Genomic DNA, 16,061 nt, shown 5'->3' on the forward strand with positions numbered 1-16,061 from the left:
CCTTACAAGAATGCGGCCCTTACACGAGTCTATACGATATATAACGCGCGGCTTTTTCACCGCGCCGGCTATACTAAGATATGGCGACCACAATAAACGTCAGTGAAACCTTTTATTATATGTCGCCACGTGAAGGTGCTCGCGCGCGAGCAGAACCTAGTGACATTTCGGCGATCGCTCCGGATCACTGAATTATCTCCTACGCTACTGGTCGCGGCACGACCTGATGAAGCAGCACGTCAGACAACCGAGCGCGCCGGAGGTAGTGTCACAACTTCGCGATGTTCTGATCCCCCCCTGAAACTAATAGTTGTCAAAACAGCACTTGTTTATTAGGAAGTTATTTTTATTTGAACCGGACTAAACAGAGTGTGACTTCCACGCGGCAGCGCAGCGTGCAGCATGAGATCTCGATGAAACTCTGTGTTTCTGATTTTTTACCACCGACCTCTCGCTGTAACGACAATATCCGTCACCGTCATCCTGATTCCACCCTTAAATATGCCCTTGAGGATGCAAACGATGAATGTCGCAAAAAAGCAGACTAGGCTATAATGTGAGAATACGATAGATTAGGTATAACAAGCATAGGGACCGACGACAAGGGGTCCGGCGGCAAGTCGTAAGCACGCTTTTCTAGAGAAGGCATGGCGATTCTACCATCAGCTACAGCAGAGAGAGATCCTTCCACAGAGCCAGCACTGCGTCTCGATGCTCGGCCATCTTGGCAGCCATCTTGGACTCCATGTTGGATCTCATGCGCTCCGCTTGAGCCGCGGAAAAGTGGTTTCTCCAGTCACCAATGGTCGCTTTTCGGACCAGCTTGAATAGGTTTGCCTTCTCCTCGGAGCTGGCACCAGCCGCTGGCTTTCGAAGGCCCCTTGCTACAAATGCCGCCGCTACTTCCGCTTTCTTTTTATCATTTGAGGAGGAAAGTATTGCTGCTTTTGCTTCTGTAAAATGCTTTCGCAGGACATTTGGAGACGTTGTCTGAAATGTGAAAGAAAGTAGAGAAAGGCGGCACAATAAAGAGAATGGCTCATGTTTCTTTTCTATTTTAATTTCCGTCAAGAAACCTGGACCCCTATAATGTAAAATTATTAGAAAATTTTTTATTCCAATCTCCTGATGTCAAATTTACCTAACCTCCTACGCAAGCATCGGGCGGTGGCCTGCAGCGTTGCCTGAACAGCCCAATCAAACGCCTTCCTCGTTTATAGGAGGTTAGTTTTCTTTGCTTTCAAAAGGAATCAAATTGCGTGTATTGAGCAGTTTTTTTTTTTATCTAATTGACTGGCAAGAGGCGACGATCACGCTGAAGTGTAGAGGGTTTCCATGGGGCCGAGCCAGCGCACTGAAAATATGTAAAACGATGAAGAGGGTGCTGCCGGCGTCTGTCCTTGGTCCGCTTTCCCTTACTTAGGTTGTGGTGGCTTGTCTAAAATCACGGCGGCGTGCAACGGACAGTTAAAAATGCCGCTAAAACGGATTATTAGCAAATAAGTGTTGGCAGATTGATGTCGTACACGTGCCGATAGGGCTCGATACCGTTATACGGCCACGCAAAAAGTTTTTTTATACGCAAATAAAGCCACGCTCTCTGGCTCGTACGAGTAGCCAGTGCCTGAGCCACCGGCGGCAGCCATCTTCTATTCCTTTCTCAACGGGGCAGCCCCCGGCTACTGAGAAAAAAAATCCTGTTTTGTTCGGCACAATAATGCATCTTTAACGCGTACACGTCACTTTGACGCAATGAGTTTTCGCGGTTTTGTGACGTCGAGTGATAGACAGGTGATGTAGGTGCAGCCTGAAACCTTTTGCCCAATAGCAGAGGGTTAATCGCGAAAAGGCGCCAAATCAGAAATATTTTTTTGTTCGGTAGAATAATGCATAATCAGTGTGTACACGTCTTATCAGATTGGGAACCACCTCGGTTTTCGTGACGTCGCGTGACGGACAGGCGAAATGGGGGTGTTCCAAAACAGTTCTTGACCAATCGCGTAGGACTGATTGCAGAATTTCAATAGAAAAGTTTGGGATAGCTTTGCGTTACAGCGTCCTTAGGCTAGTTTAAATATTCTTACATATTTACACCGCTGATGAACCGACACGTACGCAATATGAAAAACACAAGGCGTTCGCTTTTTCTATATGCCTTCATCGCGTTTCCTGTCTCTCCGTGTTCTGTACATCTGTATTCTTCAAGTCTTGTGTTTAACTTAAAGCGATAGAAATGTGTAAGGCAAAACCTAATTTCGTCGAACTCCCTCAGAATTTCGTTCGCGTGCCTATCTGGTCACGTGCGTTCAAGTGCCTTTGGCCAGCTGAGTGACCTATACAGCGGCAGCTGCGCGCGGGCTGCCTTCACCCACTAAAATGCACGTACACCCGGAATTTGTAACAATGCGAAGTTAAGTTACCGGCGACTGATCTGTGGTGACGCTGAGTGACTTCATTTTTACGAGTGAGAAAATAAGCATGAACCGTGTATTGCAGCTTTAACGCCGCCTCATAGGGATACGTCAGCACGCCCTAGGTGGTATGATGCCTCCGCGCACTGAGGGTGATGTCGCCTAAGTTAGGTCGACGCTCTTCTTCACGGGTACGACTCAGAGGAGAGATGAGTGCGCGTTACTTCTAGAGCTGCAATCTCTCAGGGGGGGGGGGGGGGGGACGTGCAGTGGGTGGAGAGGGGGCGGGGGTAGCAGGCGGCGACCGAAACTGTGAGTGATGAGACAATATAGCTATAGTTTTGAGTCCGCTCAGGCGTCACAAACCACAGTTTTGCAGAATAAGTTTAATTTTGAAATTCTTTTCATCTGCCACGCCGAGTAGCCCACCGCCGCGAAAAGTTTGATGCGCCACAGTAGGAGTCATTTAGAACGGGTAGAAAGAATAAAAATGAAATACATTGTTACAGAACACGGATCGCTGCTTCGCTACTAGATACGGACGAAGACAAGACGACAAGGTCGAGTCGTCTTGTCTCCGTCCGTGCCTTTATTGCGCTGCCGCCTTTTCGTTATGTACTAGCACGCCCAATGCGCCATTGTAATCAAGATATGTGTCTTTCAAATTTGAGAATACATTATTTTAATTTGGCATTGAACTAAGTCTCGCCTGATACTAAGATAAACGTGATTTTGCACGGTCCGTCAGCAAATAAATAACACGTGAAATCTGATAAGGGCAGTGCTCTTGCTCTCTGCTCCCAAAGAGATTCACTTTTCCTTTCAGATACAATAAGAAACGACACATGTTGTGTTTATCGTGCGTCTTGGCACAACAAGCATCACCTCCCAACGCAGGATAAGTGTACTGCGTGTCAGGTTGGATGATGTATATGTCTTGTAATGGAGCTCTTTAGGTGAATCAATCTTTTATACGATTGTCTAGAAGTTTCTAAGATAAACATATATTGTATATGAACATATATGTTGTTTTTCGAGTGGTATTTCAAAACTAATGAACGTTCATCGTACTTCATATTTTGCTTTAAACTACAAAGTATAAGTGTGTGAAATATCTGTGACCGGTTCTACAGTCTATGCGCCTGACTCGAATGTTAGATCTTATATTTGTTGCCCTTCATTATTTTTTTTTATTTCATGTGGCTGCCTCACGTTTCGCTGCGAACTGATGAGCAAAGGCTGAAATGTTTCACTTCGTGAATCATCGTGCTTCATTCATTTGATTAATTTAATTTAACGATGCGGGAATTAAGCGACATATTGTGCTTGTTGTCAACATTTGGGATTCATAATCAATCTCCAAATCAATGAAGCCGGTGCCACCTAAAGGCGCCACGATCTCAATAAACAGAAGAATCTGTCAGTACGCTCTCGTCTCTTCCCAGGAACTTGGCTTCTAAATGCTCTCCCATTAACACAGTCGTGCGCAGACGCGCTCACGAGAGGGGTAGAGGTCCACACCAGCACATGCATTTAAAAACGGTGCTCGGATCAAAGCCTATCCTCGGCTTCCCAGACCGGAGCACAGCATTTGCAGGAAAGCGCTATTGTCGTAATTGTCGCTATTGTCCCGGTGCCGGCAATTTTCCACCGGATTAAAAAAAAAAAAAAAAAAAATCCGCGTGTTGATAAAATTGCACAAACAGGCCTGGAGTGTGGCCTGATCCCGGTGACCAGAACCGGTAACGCACTCCCTCACCAGAGCAGGATTGGCCACCCTGGTGCAGTACTTGGCCACAACCTCCTATGAACACAACAATCAAACCCCGGCCCTCAGTCCCCAGCAGCTGCGAAGCAACTGACCACGGCGGCGGTCAGACCTGCGACGCAGCAGAGGGTGCTAAGAATCACTGGCTCCGGACAGGCCGCCATTGGAATATGAACCTGGCAACGTTTAACGCTAGAACCTTATCTAGTGAGGCGAGTCTAGCAGTGCTAGTGGAGGAATTAGAGGGCAGTAAATGGGATATAATAGGGCTCAGTGAAGTTAGGAGGCCGAAAGAAGCATATACAGTGCTAAATAGCGGGCACGTCCTGTGCTACCGGGGCTTAGCGGATAGAAGAGAACTAGGAGTCGGATTCCTGATTAATAAGAATATAGCTGGTAACATACAGGAATTCTATAGCATTAACGAGAGGGTGGCAGGTCTTGTTGTGAAACTTAATAAGAGGTACAAAATGAAGACTGTACAGGTCTACGCCCCTACATCCAGTCATGATGACCAGGAAGTCGAAAGCTTCTATGAAGACGTGGAATCGGCGGTGGGGAGAGTGAAAACTAAATACACTATACTAATGGGCGACTTTAATGCCAAGGTAGGCAAGAAGCAGGCTGGAGACAAGGCAGTGGGGGAATATGGCATAGGCACTAGGAATAGCAGGGGAGAGTTATTAGTAGAGTTTGCGGAACAGAATAATATGAGGATAATGAATACCTTCTTCCGCAAGCGGGATAGCCGAAAGTGGACGTGGAGGAGCCCGAACGGCGAGACTAGAAATGAAATAGACTTCATACTCTGCGCTAACCCTGGCATCATACAAGATGTGGACGTGCTCGGCAAGGTGCGCTGCAGTGACCACAGGATGGTAAGAACTCGAATTAGCCTAGACCTGAGGAGGGAACGGAAGAAACTGGTACATAAGAAGCCGATCAATGAGTTAGCGGTAAGAGGGAAAATAGAGGAATTCCAGATCAAGCTACAGAACAGGTATTCAGCTTTAACTCAGGAAGCGGACCTTAGTGTTGAAGCAATGACCGACAATCTTGTGGGCATCATTAAGGAGTGTGCAATGGAAGTCGGTGGTAACTCCGTTAGGCAGGATACCAGCAAACTATCGCAGGAGACGAAAGATCTGATCAAGAAACGCCAATGTATGAAAGCATCTAACCCTACAGCTAGAATAGAACTGGCAGAACTTTCAAAGTTAATCAACAAGCGTAAGACAGCTGACATAAGGAAGTATAATATGGATAGAATTGAACATGCTCTCAGGAGCGGAGGAAGCCTAAAAACAGTAAAGAAGAAACTAGGAATTGGCAAGAATCAGATGTATGCGTTAAGAGACAAAGCCGGCAATATCATTACTAATATGGATGAGATAGTTCAAGTGGCTGAGGAGTTCTACAGAGATTTATACAGTACCAGTGGCACCCACGACGATAATGGAAGAGAAAATAGTCTAGAGGAATTCGAAATCCCGAAGGTAACGCCGGAAGAAGTAAAGAAAGCCTTAGGAGATATGCAAAGGGGGAAGGCAGCTGGGGAGGATCAGGTAACAGCAGATTTGTTGAAGGATGGTGGACAGATTGTTCTAGAGAAACTGGCCACCCTCTATACGCAATGCCTCATGACCTCGAGCGTACCGGAATCTTGGAAGAACGCTAACATAATCCTAATCCATAAGAAAGGGGACGCCAAAGACTTGAAAAATTATAGACCGATCAGCTTACTGTCCGTTGCCTACAAAGTATTTACTAAGGTAATTGCAAATAGAATCAGGAACACCTTAGATTTCTGTCAACCAAAGGACCAGGCAGGATTCCGTAAAGGCTACTCAACAATAGACCATATTCACACTATCAATCAAGTGATAGAGAAATGTGCAGAATATAAGCAACCGTTGTATATAGCTTTCATTGATTACGAGAAAGCGTTTGATTCAGTCGAAACCTCAGCAGTCATGGAGGCATTACGGAATCAGGGGGTAGATGAGCCATATGTAAAAATACTGGAAGATATCTATAGCGGCTCAACAGCCACCGTAGTCCTCCATAAAGCAAGCAACAAAATCCCAATAAAGAAAGGCGTCAGGCAGGGAGATACGATATCTCCAATGCTATTCACAGCGTGTTTACAGGATGTATTCAGAGACCTGGATTGGGAAGAATTGGGGATAAAAGTTAATGGAGAATACCTTAGTAACTTGCGATTCGCTGATGATATTGCCTTGCTTAGTAACTCAGGGGACCAATTGCAATGCATGCTCACTGACCTGGAGAGGCAAAGCAGAAGAGTGGGTCTAAAAATTAATATGCAGAAAACTAAAGTAATGCTTAACAGTCTCGGGAGAGAACAGCAATTTACAATAGGCAGCGAGGCACTGGAAGTCGTAAGGGAATACATCTACTTAGGGCAGGTAGTGACGGCGGATCCGGATCATGAGACGGAAATAATCAGAAGAATAAGAATGGGCTGGAGTGCGTTTGGCAGGCATTCCCAAATCATGAACAGCAGGTTGCCGTTATCCCTCAAGAGAAAAGTATATAATAGCTGTGTCTTACCAGTACTCACCTACGGGGCAGAAACCTGGAGGCTTACGAAAAGGGTTCTACTCAAATTGAGGACGACACAACGAGCTATGGAAAGAAGAATGATAGGTGTAACGTTAAGGGATAAGAAAAGAGCAGATTGGGTGAGGGAACAAACGCGAGTTAATGACATCTTAGTTGAAATCAAGAAAAAGAAATGGGCATGGGCAGGACATGTAATGAGGAGGGAAGATAACCGATGGTCATTAAGGGTTACGGACTGGATCCCAAGGGAAGGGAAGCGTAGCAGGGGGCGGCAGAAAGTCAGGTGGGCGGAGGAGATTAAGAAGTTTGCAGGGACGGCATGGCCACAATTAGTACATGACCGGGGTTGTTGGAGAAGTATGGGAGAGGCCTTTGCCCTGCAGTGGGCGTAACCAGGCTGATGATGATGATGATGATGATGATGATGCTATTGTCGTAAAACCTTCCAGCGAAAATCTGGTATTGCCTCATACCTGAATAATTTCTTCCAGTGCTTCGTCATCGTTGCGCAAAGCATTCCCGTACTCTGTACCAAGGAAGTCGGCTATACGGAGGACTCCTGAACGAACGTCCGTCTTCAGTTGCTCGTAGGGCACGCAGATGACGTTGGGCCTCGACGTCTGAGGAAACCAGGCAGCTAGATGATCGAAGTAGTCACCGAATGGCACTTCGCCCTCGATGAACTCGTCTAAAAACTTGTCGAAGCTGATTGCCGGCGCGTGTGCAAGCCGCACTCGCTGGTGGTAGTACGACACACAGCAGTCGTAGGGGTTCCGAAGCACGTAAATGTACCTGGAAGGACAATACCCATATGATTCTACCAGTTGCGTCGCTAACGTCACTTAATCCTGAATTCTGAGGCTACGTGTGCGTCTGCACTGAATGTAACAATCCCGTGCTGAAACGGGCCCTTTACAACGGCTCTCCTAACATTTTATGATCCTTGCGCTTGGCGCACTACACTAAAATTGGCTGCTGCACCATATAAATCCTACTCATCATTAACGCGCGCGCCCCCGGGCACACAAAATTAGCAGTCTTCTTATGCCCGCGGAACGAGCCCAGCGATAGCTGCTGCGTTAAAGACCTAAGCTATGGCTTACAGGGGTTGAGTTCTTTGTTTTCACTCGCTTTCTATACAGGCACATTCCATGCACTAGCAGGAGCCTGAAGCACCAACGTGGTTGACGAATAACACTAAAGATAGCGTCCTTGTACGGACCTGAAGCTAGGCGTGCTAACAAATTTACTTTGCTCCTTTTCAGATTTGGGTGTTCGCATTTCACACATAGGCAGCGGCTCAGGATAGAGGTGTCGCCTTTTTTTTTTCTTTTGTATGCGTCTTACAGCACTAAATGCAATGACGGGGTCACTAGAAGAGGTCTAGCAGTTAAGCATGCTATTGTATATTTTGATTGCGACAGGCGTCCTACCTAGACATAGGCTTTCGAGCCCACAAACGCTGTCGCGGCGAGAATAGACAGTGCGAAGGAATTGAGTATTTCCCTTTTACGTGCGGCTTCTGGGCGCTGGCGCGTGGGCATAAATATGCGATTGCGAATCAGCAGGAACGCATGCTTCGTTGAAACCTTCGCAGCAGCGCTCTGTCATCTAGCTGCGCTTCAAAGGATGCGGCTAAACGAGACGCGAGTAGTATTCCACTGTGGCCTCAGAGATCCCGGCGCCGCCAGCGAGATCTTGGAGGCCACTATTTCGCATCCTTACCTGGCCTTCTCCGAAAAGGGCGTCTTGCCAAAAGGCAGGTGCGTCTTGATCACAGCATTGGGAGTGTCGCTGCCGGCGTAGCCAAAGATGGAGCTCAGCATGCACTGCACCGCGCTTTCCGCCGGGCTCTCGTGCCCCTGATGCAGCACTCGCCTGACCAAGAAGTGCACCCACGTGGTGCCGGACTTTGGGTAGGCGGCCACGTACACCTCGTCATTGCGAGGCTCGTAGCGCAGCGCAGCGCGTAAGACTGATTCGTCGTAGAAGCCGGAGATGGGAATGCCCTCCACCACCCGAATCTGTGTGCTAGCCGGCGCCGTTGCACTGGCATTGCCGTTGGTCTCCATGCTCGTTCGGGCCTGAATCAGAAGCGTTGAGCACATTTGGGCGTTCAATTTCTGTCAGCAATACCGACAATACGGCCGTTACAAGATCCACTAAATTATCACAGAAAATGTGAGTACTCATGAAGTCGGATATAGTTACCGGATACTTCGTAGAACGCGTGAACTACCCAAAAATGCACACTGCGAAATTTGTCGCCGGTATGAGATTGTGGGTTTGGCTCCCGCCGCAATAGGTTATCTTTCATTTTTCTTTTCTTAATTATTTTCTGAATTCCAATTTAAACCACAGCTATTTCCGCTGTGCTCTCCTTGGCTGCATTGTCTGTTGACTTTATGTGGTCATTATACATAGATATGTCATACCATAAGAAGCCAACAAACGCTGACGCCAAGGACAACTTAGGGGGAAATTACTTGTGCTTAATACACGAAATAAAGAAACAACAAATTAATGGAAATGAAAGAGGATGAGAAACTAACTTGGTGCAAGTGGCGAACGATCCCACAAGCTTCGCATTTCGCGTGCGATGTTCTACCAGTTGAGCTACCGCGGCGCCGTTTCCCCATCCACTTTCTTGGGTACTTATGTTTCCTAGTAAAACCCTGGGAGTATTAGCCAGCGCTACCACTCGCAGGCCTTGGCGGCGGATGTGGAACATCCTTTCTGCCGCAGGCGTCACTAGAACGTGATCTTTTTGGGTGAAGGCAACCGTTCGATAAACAAGTCACTAATACTCCCAGGGTCAATAAGATTTCCGCCGGTTTTTCGGTTTGTATGGGTGTTATGTCCACCACCTCTTCCGAGGCGCTGGACACCCGTTTTCGTGAGCGGTTCGTTTGATGAGAGGGTCCCTTCTCAAGGGACGATACCTTTGAGGCCACCAGCCCGTAGTTTGATGGGTCTCTTTCTGGCATGGCGGAGAAGCGCTAGCCGCCGCCGTCGCCGCCGCCGAGGGAGCCGATGGCGTCACCGCTGGCCCATGGTGCGTGGGCCGTACAGCCGCCGGGGGCCGATGTGACGCCGCCCCCTCATGCATCACTTCGGCAAAGCTAATCTTCGGCAGGTTAGATACCCGCCTTCGTGCCTTCCCGAATTACATATTCTCTTTACCTTAATTCTTATGTCTTTGTCCTTCTTCCATGAAAGGTAGGACCGCGAGTACGCGGCGCGCTCAACATCACAATTCATACAATGTGGAGCATTCTCGCAAACTCGCACGGATGTTCATGGGCACATTTGCCACAAGTTAGTCGGCCTTGGCAGTTCTGAGAACTGTGGCCAAACCTCTAGCATTTGAAGGAGCAGTGTGGATTTGGAATATAACGCCTGACTCGGATCTTTACATAGCCTGTCTCAATAATCTCGGGAAGCACACTTGAGCCGAATGTTAGAATCAGATGCTTGGTTTGAATCCCGTTACCATCATGCCTCACTTAATTCTTTTCGCATTTATTACATTGTGATTACTCCATCTCTCCAAAACTTCGCTCTCCGTAAGCTCCATCATATCATCATCAGAAATGACGCCACGAATGGCATTCGTAGTACGGTGACAGGTGACACTCGCTGAAATGTCCACAAAACACACAAGAATAGGTAGCTTTTCATTTTGCTTTGAATCGCGGAGTTCAGAAAGAGATCACCGCTTGCCAAGTTGGAGAACTTGTAACCGCGACCAAAAACTTCATTCAGTGTTTTCGCAACCAGAAAAGGTGAAATCACTTTCCCTACCTTTTCTTTTTTCTGAGAATGCATTACATGAAATCGTCGAAAGTTGTCACTATTTCAGCCAGGGGCACTTTACAATTTTGGAAATACATCTAGGAGGAGTCATTAGGTGGCGATTAGTCCATGTATACAAAATCGGCTTATTCACCCTGAAAACGTTCTGCAGCAAGATATTTAGGAAACCCCAAAACTTTATAAGATAAGCGAACATTTCTTTTTGTTCTTACCTCAGAAACCAGTAACTGTCAAACATAGCGTTGGTGACAGCGATCCTGGCAGCATCGCAGTTTTGTTTTGGTACGCGTAGATTTTTTTTTTCTCTGGGCACGGCTGACAGAAAGGTGTTATTGTCTGCTAGATCTCTTCGGAATTGTGCTATCGCTTCAAACACGCGTATTCGCGATGAGCGCATGGGCTCGGTTTGCTTGTTTGTTCAAGAGAAGACTACCGCTTCTCCGTGAATTACGAGGCTGAACGCGTCAAGCACTCACCATCGTGTCGAAAATTCTTTAAATAAAGAACTTTATGAAGAGCACGGCACGATCACACACATGAAAACAGGGCGGTAACAGCGGCTCGCACGAATAAACTAATTGATAACGACGCCACGACAGTTTTATGGCGCATGATCAAGCATTGGCGTTCACGTGACTAAAATAGTTTCAAAAACTCATGTAATGAATAAACTATTCAAAAAGGCACTTAATGTTGCCAAAATTTATTATTGTGTCGATTGGGGCAATTACATGTTTACAGTGTCTTCCGTAACTTCAACTTTCTGGGCGCTAGAGTACTCCCTGCAGTTGCCAATGGAGATCGGCGAAGTCCAAATAGTGGCACTCTCATTACTTAAGGAAACTCCAATTAGCCCACTATTATCTTGCAAGGAGCAATGCTGCCCGAGCAGAGGTTACAGAATAGCGGTGGTACCTTATATTGATTCTATGGTACACAGCTTCAAAAAAAAAATATAAAAGATGCACATTGCAAGTGCTATCCTTTTTTTTTTTTTTTGCCCAGGAGAGTTCTTGAGCATGTGCACAAACATTCCCGACCACTGTTCGGGAATCGTAGTATGGAACGCAAAGATCGGAGCAAAATAACGCGGAAGATTACTGAAGCCGCCGAGATTGTGCGCTTCGGCTGCATGGGCATGGGCATGGGCATGAGCGTTGAGCACATCGGCAAAGCTGTTCTTGAGCAGGTATGATAACCGCCTCCGCGCTTTCTTGAAAAGAAATATTTTCCTTTAATTTGCTACTCTTTCCTTTTCGTTTTTTCCAGGATGCGTACGACCGCGAGAATGCGGCGCGCTCCCCATCACAGTTGACAGAGTGTAGAAACTTTTCAAAAGGTTCACACGCGTGCGCATGAGCAATGCATCCCGCACAAGTTTGGCGACCTCGGTAGCTGTGTGAACTGACGCCGAAACGCTGTTATTTGTAACATCGGGCGGAACTTGGTACGTATCGCTTGATACGAACCTTGATAGACCCGGCCTCGATGGAGTCGGGCAGAACACTTGAGCCATAAGTATCAAGTGCTTGGTCTGGATTTTTTTTTGCTATCATGCCTCATCTTAATTCGTTTAACGTTGATAACATTCTGCTATCTGGCGCCCTCTAGGAGTTCAGCTTCAGTTAGCTCCAACAGATCATCTGAAAAAACGCTACGGGTGGTATTCATAGTACAGTGCGGGTTAATGTTACTTGGGCATCTCTAAATGACACTGGATTGGGCAGCTTTTCATACTATTTCTGGTTGCACAGCACCAAGAGTAGGTCCCCGCTTGCCATCCTGGGTGCTTTATAACTTGCACCAAATATTTCGTTAAGAGACTGAAACAAAGAATGGTGAGATTGTTCTCACTGGTTTGTCTGGTTTTTCAGTGAACGGAATGGAAACGGGGCAAAGATACTGTTTTGGCGACCAAAAGAACGAAGACTTAATCGGTGCGCCTCCTCTTCAGGGAGCGATCAGGTAGTCGGGGAAGGAACTAGCCATAAGTGAGCATTTTTCCGCGCTAACGCCGGCCACCCACTGTGAAGACATACAAGGGGACGCTGCAGTACCTGTGAAACAGGCTCTGCAAGCGCAAGCTATACATTACCACTATAACGGAATATGGCATGACCTAGGTCGGCTTCTCACACAAGGTTAGCTATCCCTGCCTAGAAAATTGTAATTGATGCAGAAGAGAGGAGAATACAGGAAATATTAAAAGTGAGAGAGAAAGACGAAGATTGGAGAGGGGTATAGGAAAAGGCAACTACCGATTTCCCCCGGATAGGTCAATCCGGGGGTGCAGTCTACGTGAAGCTGAGGCCAAAGGGGTGTGTTACCTCTGTCGGGGGCCTCAAAGGTCCAGACACTCAGCATCAGGTCAGTCCCCAGGATCCTCTTTTTCCCGAACGCAGCTATGCCGCGCACGCTTAGACGGGGGAGGGTCCAATCCTCGTGTGCTCGGGTACGTGGAGTCGCAGCACACCAAATGCCTGCGGACGCAGACGCCCCTGCGGGGGCCGCGGCCGAGATCTGATCCCGCGACCACGCGCTACCAGCGCAACACACTAGCCGCTGAGCCACTTACGCCCGGATCACAAAGAAACACAACTTGGGGTCCTATGGTCCCGTTCCCGCTTTTTTTTCTGGTGTGTCGGTTTCGTAACAATAGGCAATCTTTGTGTTTATCTATCGTGTCTTGTATTTATTGCACGCACAAGGGAATAAATCGTCAGTTGTAAATGCGCTCAGTGTGTTTGTTTTTCTTCTCTTGTGTTACGTGATTCAATGCAATTTCCACTAGTAAGTATTACATTAATTTACCTGGTCGGAACAGCAACAATGTAACACCCAGCATTTGTCATCGTGATAAAGGGAAAGGAGTTAAATTTTCTATTCTAACAATAGCCCGTGCACTAACTTAAGAAAACTGAAGCATAAAGTTTGCAGTCATGTGTTTGAGCAATAAAAGAACATATAAAAATCATCTGCAATGCTCGTACGATCGCACTAAAGGCATACGAAAGTGATGTATTGTGATCGCTTTGAAATACGCCAATAGTGTTTTAGTACGACTTCTGTTAAACCATAGTAAGTATGTAACAATTCCGCAAAAGCTGTAAGTTTACATATAGATTTCGTTAACTTCAGATGCTTTAACAGATGCAGTTTATAAAACTGCGATATGTATTTTTGGTGCCCCGTTAATTATTTGTAAACTGAGTGCTTCCTTGTTTTTTTTACCTTATGAATTTTTTAATCGTCTCTTGTTTAGTTATTTTTCTTCCATTACCCCCATCCCCCTGCGCGGAGTAGCCAACCAGAGACGTAATCTGGTTGACGGCTCTCCATTTCACCTCCTGCTTTCTTTCCTACCTTCTGAGTTTTCAGCAATTTTTGCAAAAAGTTGGTCCAAAATCAGGATCTCGTTTGCGACAGTAGGTAGAATTAAGTCTTGTTTTTTTTTTCCCCTCTAAATGTGACAAATTAAGTCGGCATCGGTTCAGCGGTTATCACTAGAGAGCATTACAGCGCTTCGCATACAGGTATGTTTAATTTTCATTGATCCTTACTAAATTGGTAAATCGCATCAAATTACGTATATTTAAGGGACATCAGATTTCGGCGCGAGATAAAGCTTCTGCTCGACGCCTACCTCCGATGACTTTGCTTAACGTGATGCGCACCTTGCCATATTCTCTTGGGCGGGAATAGAAACCGAGCGATCTACTGACGCTTCTTCCGTCCGTATGCGCCGGTCAATAGGCGAGCAAGTTTTATCACTGGACTGCACATTGTGCTCGCCTATTATTCTTTCAGCTCACCTTGTAGAGTGATGGCGACGGGCTCCGGCGCGGTGCTGCAGAACCGTCCGCGACGACGAAACACGTCGAGCAGTCTTCCTGATACTAGCTCGGGCCCAAATAGCTGCAGTTTGTAAACGCGAAGAGTTGCTTATGCTGCGAGGAAAAAGAGCAGCTGCTCTTTGTCGCAATATTTCAGGCTACTGGCGTTGTCGACTTCCCTCTCGCATTTCCCCTCTGCTTCTCCCCCTCCGGTAGGTGTGACAATCCAATCCACACATTTATCGTTGGTCTGGCACCTCAGCCACAACTGATTTTAATTTTAGTGAAATCGGGTTCGATAGCGCAAAAACGACTTTCACACGGGAGGATTAAATGCGATTTGTATACAACGACATTTGTATTTATGTCATTATTTGACTGACATTATTTATGTCATTATTTGACGCAACGAGCTATGGAAAGAATAATGATAGGTGTAACAATAAGGGATAAGAAAAGAGCAGATTGGGTGAGGGAGCAAACGCGAGTTAATGACATCTTAGTTGAAATCAAGAAAAAGAAATGGGCATGGGCAGGACATGTAATGAGGAGGGAAGATAACCGATGGTCATTAAGGGTTACGGACTGGATTCCAAGGGCCTTTGCCCTCCAGTGGGCGTCACCAGGTTGATGATGATGATGACTGCTACACAGGGGTACTTGATTTCATTAGACAAAGACGACTTCCACAAACGAATTAGTTCGTTTAACTCATTCGAGTGTGTTTCTGTACTGAATGTGTACTCTTCCCTGAGCTGATACGTGGTGTTTAATGGCGCAAGGGCCAGGTATGGCCAAAGGGCGCCATGCCAAATGGTAATTTTAACAATGTATTGTGAATGGCGTGGACAGTGAATTCATCATGGTAGATGTGGCATGGCTGTAAAAAGCCCCAAAACACTGTCGCTGTAAATGGCGTAAAACATACAGGTACTAAAATGATGACACTGATTAGTTAGGGACATAGGTGACGGCAATTGGGTTTCGTTAAAAACATGATGGAACAAAACAAAACATAACAGTGACACTAGAGCTTCAAGAGTGCCCTTGAATAGACGGGCTGTTATTCGTGTGCTAAAAATTACCTGTTCAAATGAATTTCAGAGTAACTGTTCCCGCTAAAAATCTAAGACAAGTTTCAGGTTAAAAAGCGGTTCATCGCTAGGAAAAAATTCAGAGTGAAGAGGTATATTTTAACGATACAAAGAAGGGAAATACTTTTTCCTCTGTTTCTATTGCAGGGCATTGAATAAGAACATTGATTGCATTATGAATAATTTATTGCATTATTACAAATATTAAGTCATAGCAAAGTTCCCGCTTGCCAGATTGGATCAGAGTGCCTCGATCGAGCACAGTAGTAGGATATTTAAACCACTACGCCACTGATATGTCCTTCGGCAAGACCCAATATTTACCCTTGGAAATACCCCAGGGTGGGTATTTCCAAGGGTAGGTATTGGGTCGAGTGTAAGCAACGTGTTCGTTGCTTACACTCAACCATCCTGCCCAATCTCGTCCCGAGGGAGTCTCATCAGTCTGACTCGCTTCCGCACTCGCTGTTCGACGCCAATTTAAGCTGTACACTGTTAGCAAAAGCTAGCCGACATTGGGGTTTTTGCGGCTTATGAGCTTTGAAGACTACCT

General features: G+C 46.4%; 1 protein-coding gene across 2 annotated transcripts; it reads right to left on the reverse strand.

The window, feature by feature from the left end:
• Positions 1–99: 99 nt before the first annotated feature.
• Positions 100–14,693, reverse strand: LOC142587520 (sulfotransferase 1C2-like). 2 transcript variants are annotated; one of them, XM_075698590.1, is made up of 4 exons: positions 14,394–14,693; positions 8,491–8,849; positions 7,239–7,557; positions 100–990 (listed from the first exon to the last, which is right to left on the reverse strand). In XM_075698590.1, exons 2-4 carry the CDS (start codon positions 8,835–8,837, stop codon positions 667–669), a joined length of 990 nt encoding a protein of 329 aa, XP_075554705.1. In that variant the 5' UTR covers positions 8,838–8,849; positions 14,394–14,693; the 3' UTR covers positions 100–666. The 2 variants fall into 2 exon arrangements, with proteins under 2 accessions (XP_075554705.1, XP_075554706.1); XM_075698591.1 differs by lacking the exon at positions 14,394–14,693 and adding an exon at positions 12,909–13,064.
• Positions 14,694–16,061: the final 1,368 nt, after the last annotated feature.

This window comes from Dermacentor variabilis, chromosome 7 (assembly GCF_050947875.1).
Source record: "Dermacentor variabilis isolate Ectoservices chromosome 7, ASM5094787v1, whole genome shotgun sequence".
Taxonomy (NCBI): Eukaryota; Metazoa; Arthropoda; class Arachnida; order Ixodida; family Ixodidae; genus Dermacentor; species Dermacentor variabilis.